The sequence below is a fragment of the Vulpes vulpes genome, chromosome X, assembly GCF_048418805.1.
Source record: "Vulpes vulpes isolate BD-2025 chromosome X, VulVul3, whole genome shotgun sequence".
Taxonomy (NCBI): Eukaryota; Metazoa; Chordata; class Mammalia; order Carnivora; family Canidae; genus Vulpes; species Vulpes vulpes.
This window is the reverse complement of record NC_132796.1, coordinates 98350047-98364367: the sequence shown is the minus strand read 5'-3', so window position 1 is coordinate 98364367 and position 14321 is coordinate 98350047. Positions and strand designations below refer to the sequence as shown.

Genomic DNA, 14321 nt, shown 5'->3' with positions numbered 1-14321 from the left:
GCTACTGCCCAAGCGTTTCCAGCCTGCTGTCCCGCCCTATAAATTTCAGACTTGCCTAACCAGTCCACACAACTGCATAATTCAATTCCTTGCCATACACATACACACATACACACACAGGCATACCTCAGAGCTATTGGGGGTTTAGTTCCAGACCACAATAAAGCGAGTATCACAATAAAGCAAGTCACATGTATCTTTTCATTTCCCAGTGCATATAAATTTGTTTACACTATAGTTTACTAAGTATGCAATAGCATTGTATGTAAAAAAAAAAAAACAATGAACATATCTTAATTTAAAAATACTTTATTGCTAAAAAATGCTAACCAATATCTGAGCTTTCAGTAAATCATAACCATCAATCACAGATTACCGTAACAAATGTAATAATAATGAAAAAGTTTGAAATGTTGTGATTATCAAAATCTGACAGAGAAACGAAGAAAATGCTGTTGGAAAAATGACACTGAGACTTGTTTTACACAGTGTTGCCACAAACCCTTACTTTTAAAAAACAAAAACAAAAAACAAAAACAAAAACAACCACAGTTTATCTGTGAAACACAATTAAGCAAAGCATAATAAAATGAGGTATGCCTGCATGTTTTCTCATTAGGAATTGGCTTACAGCAAGATATACATATCCTACTGGTTATTTTCCCGGTAAAACCCTAATTGATACATAAATCAAAACAGTATTACATCTCAGTGGAGCCAGAGTAGATCAGTGCTACTATTAAAAACCTAGAAGATGCAAAGAATGGTAGCCCCTCTATCTTTGCACCTCTAGCCAAATGGGGGTCCCTGTATGACCAGCTGAGGCAGAAAACAGCTTGAGCTTGGTTTTTATGTGGGTTCGTTCAGTATGTGGGCACAAAGTGATGATGAATGGTATCTGCCCTACCGCCACATTCAGGGGTGGAGAAGGAAACATCTTTCAATGAATGGGATCTAACGTAGTACACCTGACTTGGTGTAAAAGAAGAGGCATAATGTGAGACTCTTTATTGGGTATACACAGACTCCTGGGCAGTGGCCAGTGGCCTGGCCATCCAGTTGAGAGACTGGAAGGACAAGAGGTAAAAATCAGAGACAAGGAGGTATGGTGTAAAAACTGTGGACTGACATGTGAGAGATAAGGCAAAGTGTGAATACTTTTGTATCACATGCTAACATTCATCAGAGCATCCGCCACGGAAGAGGCACTAAACTGCCAGGCAGACAAAATGACTGAGGTGCATAGGCCTTTTGTCAGTGGCTACTATACAACTGGGATGATGGACACATAAAGAGAGTGCCATGGCCCAAGAGCAAGGACTCCTGCTTACCAAAGCTGATCTAGTGGGAATCCTCTGACAGGTGCTTTGGCTCTAGGACTCCCATTTCACTGGTCTTGCTCAAACATTCTCACAACTCCATAGCAGTTTAAGCCTTTTTCCTACCCAACCTTCCTTCTTGCCTTCCCTCTTCTCCAGAGGTTAGACTTCTATCAGAGTCTGACTGCTTTTCCAGACTTCTCCAGCCTCCTTTCCCATTTTCTTTCATGGGCATTTTCTCCTAAAAACAAAATCTCTTGCACATCTAATCTTGGACCCAAACTAACATACCAAGTAAACTAATTAAATGTGCTCACTATTAAAGCTCTGTTCCTTTGTTTTGAAGGGTCAGAAGTGCAAGCTTAGTAATTCAGCAGCGGTATTATGGTCCTGCAAACTAATTCCTACCTAACTCAATAAGGGACTGACTGAAAACCTAAAAGGACAAGGAAAAACTAAAATGAGAAAAAACAAAAACAAAAACAAAAAAACTGCCTCTGGTCGCCTTGACCAGAGATATGCAATGAAGCTGACAAAGTGTTCCCATCTCAGCAAGAACAGCTACTTGAAAAGGAAATGGCCCAAAAGTGGCCTGGCGTGTCTGAAATGTGGAAACAGAGCTGGCTAGCCAAAAGGTAGAAACAATCCAAATGTCCATCCACCAAGGAATGGATAAACAAAATGTGGTCTATCCATGCCATGGATAGCCATAAAAAGGAACAAAGTACTGATCCATGCCGCAACATGGATGAACCTCAAAAATATACTAAGTGAAAGACACCAGACACAAAAGGCCATATATTGTACGATTCCACTTGCATAAAATGTGCAGAATAGGTAGTTCCATAGGAATGAAAAGCAGATTGGTGGCTGACAGAGACGAAGAGGGGGGAATGGAGAGTAACTGCTTAATGGGCACAGCGTTTCATTCTGGAGTGATGGAAATGTTTTAGAACTACACAGGAGTGGTGGTTTTACAACACTGTGAAGGTACCAAAGGCCACTGGATCATTCCCTTTAAAATGGTTAATCTGATGTTATGTGAATTTCACCTCGATCTAAATAAATAAATAAATAAATAAATAGTGAGGCGGTGCATGGACATTGAAAAACAGATGTTTAAAAAATTTTTTAAAGGAGGGCAGGGGGCAGAGAGAGGGGGCTGGTGTTAAGAATCACTATCCCCTTCCCATCAAGCTGTCCAGATCTAGTTAAACCACACTCTTCTATTCTATGGCTGTACCTGCCAACTGGCTTGCCACCTAAACATCTAGCACAAAGACTAGAATCCCTAGATTGCCTGGTATTTCCCCTTTCCTGGCAATTATGTCATAAACTGGGGTCGTAAATTCAAGGGCCATATTTACAAAACCAAATTTAAGTCCTGAGCATGTTCCCAGGAACAATGGATTTTGTCAAAAGTATAGGATATGTGGCTGTTAAGACTACAGCTCTCGATGACTCTCATACTCAAGGGATTGGAACAATTTAGCCCAGAGATTTTACTCACAGTAACAGTAAAAGTGTAATTGAGTATGACTGCATTTTCAAGATCAAGTCCATTTCCAGTACTAGTAGACTGTCAAATAGGCCGCAGCTTCAGTGGTGCCTGCGGTCACTGGGGTTGGAGGAGTCCCGGTCACGCGAGTGCCGGGCCCTCTTATGCCTGTGCGATCTCTCTCGGCTCCTGCTTCTACCTCTCCGGCTACGCCCCTCAGAACGCCCATTGTGCCGGCTGGAATGAGTGTCTGAGCTTCGGCCTCTGTCTCTGTCTCTGTCTCTCTCTCTTCCTCTCTCTCTATCTTTCTCTCTCTCTCTATCTCTGTTCTTTTCTTCTCTTTCTTCCCTCCTGCTTGAGGACCTACGTTCGTGCCTGGGCTTCTCCTTCCTCGGCTCCCTCTCTCTGTCCTCTGCTCTGCTGCGGCAGGTGGTCTTGACCTCGGGAGAGCTGTGATGGTGCTTGCGCACCTCTCTGGGTTCTGACTTCTGACCCCTCTCTGGGTTCTTGGTGCTGTGCTTTTTAGAGCCAGGGTCATCCTTTTCCTTTTCCATCTGGTTTCTGGGGGATGAAGAGGAGACTGGCTGCTCTGCCTGTACTTCCTGGTCAGTCTTCTCTTTGTCTTTCTTTCTTCTCTTTTTCTCTTTTTTGTCTGGAGGGAAAAAGGGGCACAACCAATAAGGAAAGGAAGAGGGGGAAGGGGGAGGGTAAAGGAAAGGAAAGGAAAGCACTGCTGGTAGCACTGGGAAGCGCTCATAATCTATACTTCCAGAAAAGCATCTGTGAGAAGTCAACTTGGACAACTGTCCCCCTTGATAGGTCAAGTCACTGGATAAGGCAATCCTCACCCCAAATTACCTTTCTAAAGACCCGACCTCCAAATACAGTCACATTCTAAGGTCTCGAGGGATTAGGACTCCAACATATGAACTGGGAAACAGAATTCAGCCCATGATATTAGTCTTCCACTGATACCTCTCCTTTCCCAATTACTATAAGGTTCCCCACACCCTTCCTCTTCACACCTAATAACTGATTACCAATTCTCAGTGAATGCTAGGAGGAGCAAACACTAAGACTACCCAGAATCTTCTCTCAGGTCTTAGTGCTTTACCTTTTTTGTATTTTTTTGTGGGTTTGTCATCTTCGGAACCCTCAGATGAACTCACAGAGGGGGTGTGAGCCCCACAGCCCTTCTCCTGGAGCTCTTTGGTCACATCATCCATTTCTTCTGAGTCCTTAGGAGCCCGATAGTTAGACACATGATCCACTCGGATAGTTCTTCCTTTGATCTAAGACAGACAGGCAATGCTTCAGCAGAGAGGGCCCTACTTCTGAACTATTTGAACCCAGCTGCAGAAAGCCATGGTTCAAACCACACCCTTTACCTTCTTGCTAATTCTATTTCTGGGGAAATCTCTAAGCCAGACCTGCCCAACTGGTATGTCACAGCACATATACCTAGATAATAATCTGCCCAGCCCCTGGGGCAACCAGGTAGGCAGCTGGAGTCCCTGAGGCAACTCTACCAGGCAGCCTCCTCAGTTTACCCCAGGGTGCCACACAATAACCTTCAGGTTCTACATAAGCAATTAAATGAAAAAATGCTCAGCAGTACTGCCCCAAAGCACAAGCAGCAGGGAAAACTGAGAATTTACATGCATAAACAATGAATTACCCTCAATCACATTAATTTGCAGTAAAACATACCATGGCCTGGCAGTTAGAACTCCTGAAGCGAGTGCAGCACTACAGCTGTTTTCTTGATACAGCAATTAGGATGAGGTCAAGGCAGACCAATATTTGGGAAAGGGGAAGGAATTTGTTTTCCTAAGCCCTCACGCCTTGCTCTATCCCCACCATACTGGAACAACTGGCTCACACTCATTTATGCTGTGGATCACAACTCTCTGGGTGAACAACAAAAAATTAGCCCCTCACTTAAAAATAGTCAGGCAGATACAGACGTATTCTATAGGCAAAAATCATCCAAAAGTTTATGTCTGGCTTTTATTGTTCCTATACAAGAACAGAGTTTCATTCTTACCTTTAAGCCTGAACTTAAAGGTCATCTTTCCTATTCCCCTTTTGAAAACATTTTAGAAAATCTCCCTTTCATGGAGATTTTCAGCTGTTCCATACTGCTGCAATCAGTGACAAATTCTCCAAGTCCAAAGTCACCCCCAAACCTATAAAAAATGCTTATCTAACTGCAGTGCTTTTCCTAAATAAGCAGAGGAACCAGGGAGAGCACAGACAAGCCAGACTTGTCTATCACCTTCTCTGGCCAAGAGTGGTCTGAGAGGGAACAGACAAGGGAAAACTTCAGAATTAGTTACTATTGTAGAATCTGTCATCAGACTTCATCTAGAGAATTTCCAAGGCCCAGGCATGCTAAGTCAATGGAGACATAGGACAGACACACAAAGCTATATCTTAGAGGATGAAGCCATAAGAGAGCGCCAAATCCTCTGACACAGCATAGCATGGAAGAGCAGTATTTGCTAGTCTTTTTACTGCCCAATACATCAGAGATGAGAGTAGGGTGTGAGAATGGAAAGGGGAGAAACCAGAGGCTTGGTTGGGGGTGAGGGACATGGTACCTATGTTCCTAGGAAGATGAACATGAGGAAAAGGAACAAGTGTCAGCAGGGTCATAAGCCAATGAAATTATTTCCTGGGATAATTTCCTGGTCAGTATGTCCCCACACCTCTACAACCCTCAACACATCCAGGTGACCAGTACTGTCCTTGAACTTGGGCCAATCAGGTGGGAAATTAAATCGAACCCTTACATACAGGAAAAGTCCAGCCAGATCCTGCTTAGTGAACACACTCACCTTGATTCCATTAAAATTGTCAACAGCCAAAATTGTGCTCCTCTGGTCTTCATAGCAAAGGAAACAGAATCCTTTGGATTTCCCAGTCTTCTTGTCCCGCACCAGATTAATGTTAACAATCTCCCCATATCTATTTATTTCATAAAAGAGTAAGACACTATTGATTTAAAATGCAAAAACTTTCAGATTGAATGACAAAACAATTCAAATAATATAATCTATACAAGAGATACATCTAGGAAAAGATGACATAAAGTTAAAAATAAAAATTAGACAAGGACAGAGCAGGAACATCCAATTACAAAATGAGTGGTAATATTAAGATCGAAGATGAATTCAAGGCCAAAAAAAAAAATAGTTCCCCTTAAGCAGGACTAAGAGAGCTCTTTTACACTAAAAAAGGTCCTAATATATTACAAAAATATGTCATGAAACTTTATACATAAGTTCACAAGTCAAAAATTTTAACTTAAGAAACTCTTAGAAATTCCAAGAGAAACTAATAACAAAAGTTATATTTTAGCATACCACTTTAAGTTTATAACACATAAAGCTGAAAAAAATAAGGTCAGAGAAATTAATATCAACATATAATTATAACATTAATATAAACAATAATATAACAATTATGTTGTTAATAAATATTAATGTCAAACTAGTGGATATATATATTTGAATCTTACAAAAAGAGTACCATTTCAAGAATCCATGAAACATGTATTAAAATGGACTATAGAATAAACTTCAATCACCTCCAAAAACAGAACATGTTCTCCAATCACAATGCTATACAGCTGGAAATAATATTTTAAATAAAAAATACCCTACAAGCTAGAACTTGAAGCCTATTCTCCTAACAACTGGATGAAAGAGAAATTGAAATAAAGAAAAAAAATCAATGGTAGACTATTTAAAAAATAACACAAATGAGAATATATACCAAAACTTACAAGATGCAGCTAAAACTACACTCAGGAAAATCTGTAACCTTAAAGAATTTTACTGTTAAAAAGGTAGAATAGGAGGCACATAGGTGGCTCAGTCAGTCAAGCATTTGCCTTCAGCTCAGTTCATGATCCCAGACTCCTGGGATCAAGTCCTGTGTTGGGCTCCCAGCTCTGGAGGGAGTCCGTTTCTCCCTCTGCCCTTCCCCTCTACTCAAGATCTCTCTCTCGCTCGCTCGCTCATTAAATAAATAAAATATTTAAAAATAAAATAAAAAGGCACAATGAATGTAAAAGAAAATAAATCTAAGGAAAGCAGATGGGAGTTAATAAAGATAAAAGCAGAAATTAAATAGAAAATAGAAAAAAATCTACCTTATTCCTTATACAAAGTTAAATTCCAGATAAGTTAAAGATTCATAAATTAAAAGGTAGAGTCATAAAAATAAAACAAGAATTGATGGATACTTAATAACACAATCATACAAATACATCTGGGCCAGATATCTTGCATCTTACCTAACAAAATACAGGTTTCCCCCGCTATCCGAAGGTTCACTTTATGCCACTTTGCTTTTACAAAACACGTACTTAGTCCCTGTTTTCACTAACTGGAAGACAGGTGAAGAGGATTTTTGCTTTTATGATTATGGTAACTGCTTCACCACTTCACGCATTTTTAGCTTAGAAAGCTTTTGTAGGGATCCCTGGGTGGCGCAGCGGTTTGGCGCCTGCCTTTGGCCCAGGGCGCGATCCTGGAGACCCGGGATCGAATCCCACATCGGGCTCCCGGTGCATGGAGCCTGCTTCTCCCTCTGCCTGTGTCTCTGCCTCTCTCTCTTTCACTGTGTGCCTATCATAAATAAATAAAAATTCAAAAAAATATTTAAAAAAAAAAAAACGAAAGCTTTTGTAGAAGTCTACCTTCAGAGAGCAGGGGAAATCTGTACTGGAGCTGATTCAGCTTAGGTCAGGAACTATTTCACACTGTTTAGTACAGTAGGTATAGGCCAATGCAATTAGGAGAAAACATGCAAAAAATGTAAAAAAAAAAAACTAAAACTATCTCTATTTGAAGATTATATATAATACTCTGGATAGAAAACCCAAGCAAATCAATCATGAACAATAATAAAAACAAACAGTATAATAATTCAGTAAGGTAACAGGATATAAAGTTAAAAAAATAAAACTCTCTTACGTACAAACAATAATCAGAAGATATGTAATCAAAGAAAAAAACCCCCCAAAAAGAAAAACCCCATTTGAATTAGCAACAAAAAGATAAAATACTTAGAAATAAAGTTAACAATAAACAGTGTACAAAGTCTACATAGAGAAAACTTTTTAAAACTGAAAGACACACATAGATTTAGACAAATATAAAAACATATCTTGTTTTTGGATAGGATGACTCAACATCATATAGATAGCAACATCCTCCCCCAAGTTAATACTTAAATGTAATATAATACAAGTTGTGTTTTATTTTCCTGGAGCTGGATAATTCTGAAGTTCTTGTGGAAAAATGAGCATGTAAGAATAGATAGAAAATTTTCAAAAAAGAAAAATGAGGGAGCGTAACTCTCCTAGACAATAAACATACTAAAAAATTCTGATTAGTTAATGTGGTACTAGCACATGAAGAGAAAGACAGACCAAAAGAACACAATAGAAAGCCAAGAAAGAGACTCAAGTATATATGGAAAAATTAGTAATATAAGTGTGACATCCCAATTTGCTGGGGGGAAATATGGACTTTTTTATAAATGTGGGAACAACTGGATACCCATTGAAAAAAACCCTGAAATTGGATCCATGTCTCACACTATACATAAGAATAACCCTAAATGGATCAGATTTCAATGCATAAAATTGAAACCATACAAGTACTAGAAGAGAGGACGGTATTTCTCCCTACCTACCCATCTATCTAATTATGACCCAAAATTCAGAAGCAATAAAAAAAAAAGACTGATAAATTTGGCCATATAAAACACCAGAGCATGAGACTGTAAAGAGTCAGCACAAAGGAGTTTTTGGGGAGATGGAATTACTCTTCATCCTAATTGTGGGGGTGACTATACAAATCTATGCACGTATTAAAGCTCACGGGACTGAGATACCTGGGTGGCTCAGTGGCTGAGCATGTGCCTTCAGCTCAGAGCATAATCCCAGGGTCCTGGGATGGAGTCCCATATCAGGCTCCCCTCAGGGAGCCTGCTTCTCCCTCTGCCTATGTCTCTGCCTCTCTCTCTCTCTCATAAATTAATAAAATATTTTTTTAAAAAAGCTCACAGGACTCTATACCCCCTAAAAAAGTCAATTTTAGGGCAGCCCGGGTGGCTCAGCAGTTTAGTGCCACCTTCAGCCCAGGGCCTGATCCTGGAGACCCAGGATCGAGTCCCACGTCAGGCTCCCTGCATGGAGCCTGCCTCTCTCTCTCTCTCTCTCTCTCTCTCTCTCAAAAATAAATAAAAATCTTTTTTAAAAAGTCAATTTTACCATATAAACACATAAATGAATAAAAAATTTAAGTTTTGCACAGAAAAATATCAGAACAAAGTCAAAAGACAAATGACAAAATAGGAGAAAATACTAACAACTCATATCACAGATAAAGGACCAGAAAGCAATTTTTTTCCTTTTGCTATAAAGATCATCTGGACAACTGGTGAAGTCAAATAAAGTCCACAAATTAGATAATAATATTGTATCAGTGTTAACTTCTTGAATTTGCTAACCATACTGAAGTTAAACAAGAGAATGCCCTTATTTGGGGGGAAAATGCATATTGAAGAATTTAGGGATAAATGAGCAACATGTCTGCAACTCTCAAATGGTTCAGAAAAAATAATAGGTATACATGGGGAGAAATAATGACAAAGCAAATGTGGTAAAATGTTAACATCTGGGGACTCTAAGCGAAGGGGAAACCAGCATTCTTCATATCACTTTACATAACTTTCCTATTTTAAGCCTGAAATAATCTCAAAATAAAAAGTAAAAGAAAAAATATAAGAACACGTTTATTTTTTTATAAAAGATTTTATTTATTTATGAGAGAGAGAAAGAGAGAGAGAGAGAGGCAGAGACACAGGCAGAGGGAGAAACAGGCTCCATGAGGAAGCCTGATGCGGGACTCGATCCCGAGACTCCAGGTTCATGCCCTGGGCTCAAGGCAGGAGCTAAACCGCTGAGCCTCCCAGGGATCCCCCCAAGAACACATTTAAACAGACTCCTACAGACCAAATTGGGACAACTGGAGCATGAAGAAATAATGATGGCAATGTAGTATAACACATCAAATTAAGAAAAGTCAGTCCACAGTAAACAACACATGCCAAAGTGGTATAACAGAATTAAAACCATTAAGAGTTTTTGTAAAATCACTAAGAAAATGAGGAACACACCAATAGAAGAAAACAAGCAAAGGACACGAAAAGACATCTTAAAAAAAATAATAATGGCATGTACATCTATGAAAAGATGCTCTAACTCACTGATGATTAAATAAAGGCAAAGTAAAATCATAATGAGAAACCATACAAGTATCTTAAAAATAACCACTGCCAATTAGGATTCCAAAAAAAAAAAAAATGGGCATTCTAGTTAGAGTAGAAACTGGTACAAACTTCTCAGAGAGCAATTTGGCCATATTCATAAAACATCTGAAAAATGCTAACATATTGACCTAGTAATTTCACTATGGAAACTATCAGGAATGCATACAAAGGATATATATTCTACAATGTATAGTGTAATACAATTTATAACAGCAAAATATTAGAATACCCAACATTTTTAAAAAAAGATTAAAAAAAGATGATAAAGAAATACACCAAAATGTTAAGTTTTTCCTTAAAGTAGGTTCTATTTTCTTCTTTATGCTTTTCCTTTCTGCCAAATGTTCTATAATGATTATACATTACCTTGATAATCAGAAAACAAAACATTTTTTGAAAACCACTGTTACCAATGGCAAAGACAATCTTCATGGAGAGCAAGGTGTACAGCCAGAATAGAGAATTAGAATAAGCAAACACACTAGCTGATCATCACTCAACGCAAATAAGACAAAAACAGCCCCTATGAAGGCTGGACCAGACAGAGGTATCATAAGGGGTGGAAACTACAGGTTGCACCTGCTGTAAACTTCCAGCTGCCCAGAAGTCAGAGGAAGCAGCCTCTGTCTCTCTTGGGCGCTCTGCCAGAGTGGGCTGCCGAAGCCCTCTCTCATGGCCCTCTCATGGGTACTGCCCAATTTCTTTTCCATGACCCTCTCCCCCATATGCTGCCCCACCACTCAGCCACGGTCCTCTTCCTATTGGACGGCCCCACCATCCCCTGACATGGCAATGTCTCCGCCACAGTGTGCTGGCAGTGTTTGCTTCTCCAAATCCTTCTGCCACAGTCCTCTGCCCTCAGGGTCCCTATGGCCCCACGGACTGTCTAACCACTCTGTGTAGCTCTGGGTTGTGCCCAGCCCCTCTCCCACCAGCCGCCACTACCAGTGCAAGATGCTCTCCCACCCAATGCTGCTGTTTTCATCTATGGGCAGAATGAAGAATATAAGGTTCACCTATTCATCCTTGTTCCTCATCAGCCCATAATTCTCAGCTTCTGGGTAAAGAGACCGGCTCTGCTTACTAATCTTATACCCATCTAGAAACAAGAAAACTGCCTAAACTTTTTGCTTTTTTCTCCCATTCCTCTGTGCTTTGCCCTAATCCTACAACACCACACAGGTGTAGGCCAGAAGGGCCCTGTGATCATGGATTACCCTTGGGTTTGCAGGAGCCCAAGGAGTCCAACATGGTAGCTTCCTGTGAGTTACAGTCTATTCTGGTGTAGGCACAGGCTGAACAAGCCTCACTTAAAAAGCAATAAAAATAGACCAGAATCCCCAAGACAGCCTCCTAAATCATCTAACTTCTTGGATTTTCCATATTGGGAGTTCTATAACCATGTCCTGGGGCTGATCTAGACTAGAGCAGAAGCTCCAGCCCTCCCCATGCAGGGAGCCCAGTCAGACTAGAATAAAACAAATAGATTTTGTGAGGCCACAAAATGTATTAAGCAAGCATACTTTGATGACCCAGAAGGCAGGAAATGAAAAAGGACTTACTGTGAGAACACACAGATGATGTCCCCTTCAGTCAGTTCATAAGGAAGCCCTCCTAGGAGAGAAAACCACATTTCAGTTCCACAAACATTTACCAAGCATCTCCTCCATACCATGCACTAGGCCCAGCAATGGGGGTGTAAAGAAGAGTAAGCCACAGGGCCTGCCCTCAAAGAACTCACAGTCTGACAATTTAACAGAATCATATATAAGGTGCGGCACTAGTGCAGCAAAAGGAGTGATTAACTTTATGGAAAGGTCAGTGTCATCACTAAGCAAATACTCCCCACACCCAAAATCTTGCAAAGCAGACAGTTTGCAGCATAAAACTCTGTTCCCACAAACATATCTTGAACTCACCTGCTCTTTTTTTTTTAAGATTTTATTTATTTATTCATGAGAGACACAGAAAGCGAGGCAGAGACATAGGCAGAGGAAGAAATGGGAGCCTGATGCAGGACTCAATACCGGGACTCCAAAATCACAACCTGAGCCAAAGGCAGACGCTCAACCACTGATCCACCCAGGTGCCCGGAACTCACAAACTCACAGCTAAGATTACAGCAAAATCAGTTTAAATATGAAAATATTACCCCACCTCACATAGACTAAGGAATCCTTGGTTGTCTATAGACAACTGTTCAGCATTTCATAGGAAATAAATTCCCCTGCAAATCTTTTGTTCCTCATCTGTAAAATGAGGATATTAGTACTTATTTCACAGAACTGTTGTAAGAATTAAATAAAACAATGGACATAAAGTGCTTAGCACAATATCTGGTGCAATAACTTCTTTGACCAAACTGTCATATTATTGGATGCGACACAAGTGAATACAGAGATGACAATATGGCCATGGACAGAAGGCAGGAGTTAAGTAAATGAGGAAAATGAATTCTGAGGGAAGGAGAAAGGGCGGGGGGTGGTGGGCGCTAGCAGTAATACAAGATGGTGGTTAAGATAATCAGTTCTAGAATCCCATAGTTCTGGTTGTTCCACTTACTACCCATTTGACTTTAAGGAAGTCCATTAGCCTCCTCAGCTATGTAACAGGGGGGCGCGGTATGATAACAGTCTCTGAAAACAAGTGGCAAGGACCACAGTGAACGGCAAAGGTAACTATCACGGTCACTGACTTGGCAGGAGGAGCAAACTAGAAATGGAAGAGAAAAGAGATACAGAAAACGGATTTACGGGGCAGCCAGCAGGAAGAAATCGAAGTGCGTGATGAACGCCAGAAGGAAGGAAAGGCGGGAATGCTGAAAGGTTAGGAAGCGCACCAGGAGAGAATGAGCAGTGCAGAAAGATGTGACCCTCACCCAGGAAGATCCAGGCGCTGTCCTTGTACTCAGAGTGCCAGGACACCTTATCTGCCACCCCAAGCTGGACCTCACGCTCATTCAGCTCGTTGATCAGCTTCACTTTAGTTAAAGGGCTGCAGAGAGAGGCGGAAAAGCGGCCGTTAAGTGTGGCCTGGCCAGAGGTAAGGGAGAGCAGACTAGAGGGCTAGTTCTCCAGGCTCCGCGCCTCTCCCACCCCTCGGCCCGACAGGCTCTCTACCACCCCAGCCCCGGTGGGCAACTTCCCGCGGCCGGTCCCTACTTCTTAAGAGGTAAACTGAGGCCTTACTTCATCTCCTCAGGTTCGCGCTCAGCACGGAGACGTTAACTTCCGGGTGAGTCTGTGTCGCGCGTGCGCAGCGCTGATGCCGTGCGCCCATTGGGCTCCGCGGAGTTCGCGCCGCGCCACGCCGGAAAGACGGGCGCGCTGGGGATCTGCGCTTGCGTAGTAGCGCGGAGAGGCCCTTGGCTCGCTCTGCGTGTTTCGCTCTGCTAGGGACTTTTTATCTAGCTTCTCGCTTAGTCCGTCTGTGACACGCGGCATGGGTGTGAAGCGGGTTTGTTACAGGACGCTCAGCTGCTGGAGGACGCTTGGCATTGATTGCGCGAACTATAAATGTTTACTGAATTGACATTGAAAAAGGTGCTGCTCTAGCAACTGTAGTCCCAGGCTCTGCCCTCAGTGCAAATCCCCTTTCGGGCTTCCACTCCCAGCCAGTCGCTCACGCACACACACCCCTCAAACCATCCCTGATCAGAAATTGCAGCAGAAAAGTGAAGAAGGTATGTGAGAGGGTAAATCATTTTTTTCTCCCTTAAATCCAAATGCATAGGCAACTAACCAGTATGATCGAATACCCAGATTTGTCTAAGAGCTCACCCTTTTTCCATAGTCTCGCTCCTACTTAAGCAGGAGGCAGAAATAAATAATGAGAAAGCTAATAGTTGAGCATATGCTACGTTGTATGCTAAGCAATTCACTTGTACTGGCCCTCCCTCCTCATAACTACCCCCATGGAGTCTATACATACAATTACCTTCCTTGTACAGAGGAAGAAACTGAGATTCGAAGGAATTAGTTAACTCAAAGGATGTCCTCTGCCTCTACCTATCAGGTCTTGTTGACTTAGTCCTTACTGAGGATCTATATTTGTCTTGTACAGTAAAATCTCTAGACAGGAATGTAAGGTGAAGTCCTCTGCCCTCTGGAGCTAATGATATCATTAAGGAGACAAAATATATTTGCTTGGTAGAT

The 14321-nt window shown here is 41.3% G+C and overlaps 1 protein-coding gene across 1 annotated transcript; it reads right to left on the bottom strand.

Moving 5' to 3' along the window:
- Positions 1 to 293: 293 nt before the first annotated feature.
- RBMX2 (RNA binding motif protein X-linked 2) lies at positions 294 to 13430 on the bottom strand. The gene is made up of 6 exons (XM_026018115.2): positions 13356 to 13430; positions 13046 to 13161; positions 11730 to 11781; positions 5658 to 5787; positions 3932 to 4109; positions 294 to 3469 (listed from the first exon to the last, which is right to left on the bottom strand). Exons 1-6 carry the CDS (start codon positions 13358 to 13360, stop codon positions 2919 to 2921), a joined length of 1032 nt encoding a protein of 343 aa, XP_025873900.1. The 5' UTR covers positions 13361 to 13430; the 3' UTR covers positions 294 to 2918.
- Between the last annotated feature and the right edge of the window lie 891 nt (positions 13431 to 14321).

Excerpts from the sequence above, each read along its gene's own strand:
- RBMX2 (XM_026018115.2), bottom strand. Across the intron at positions 11,782-13,045 it reads CAGCGCCTGGATCTTCCTGG|GAGGGCTTCCTTATGAACTG; the intron begins GTGAGGGTCACA and ends TTTCTCTCCTAG. Across the intron at positions 4,110-5,657 it reads ACAATTTTAATGGAATCAAG|ATCAAAGGAAGAACTATCCG; the intron begins GTGAGTGTGTTC and ends TGTCTGTCTTAG.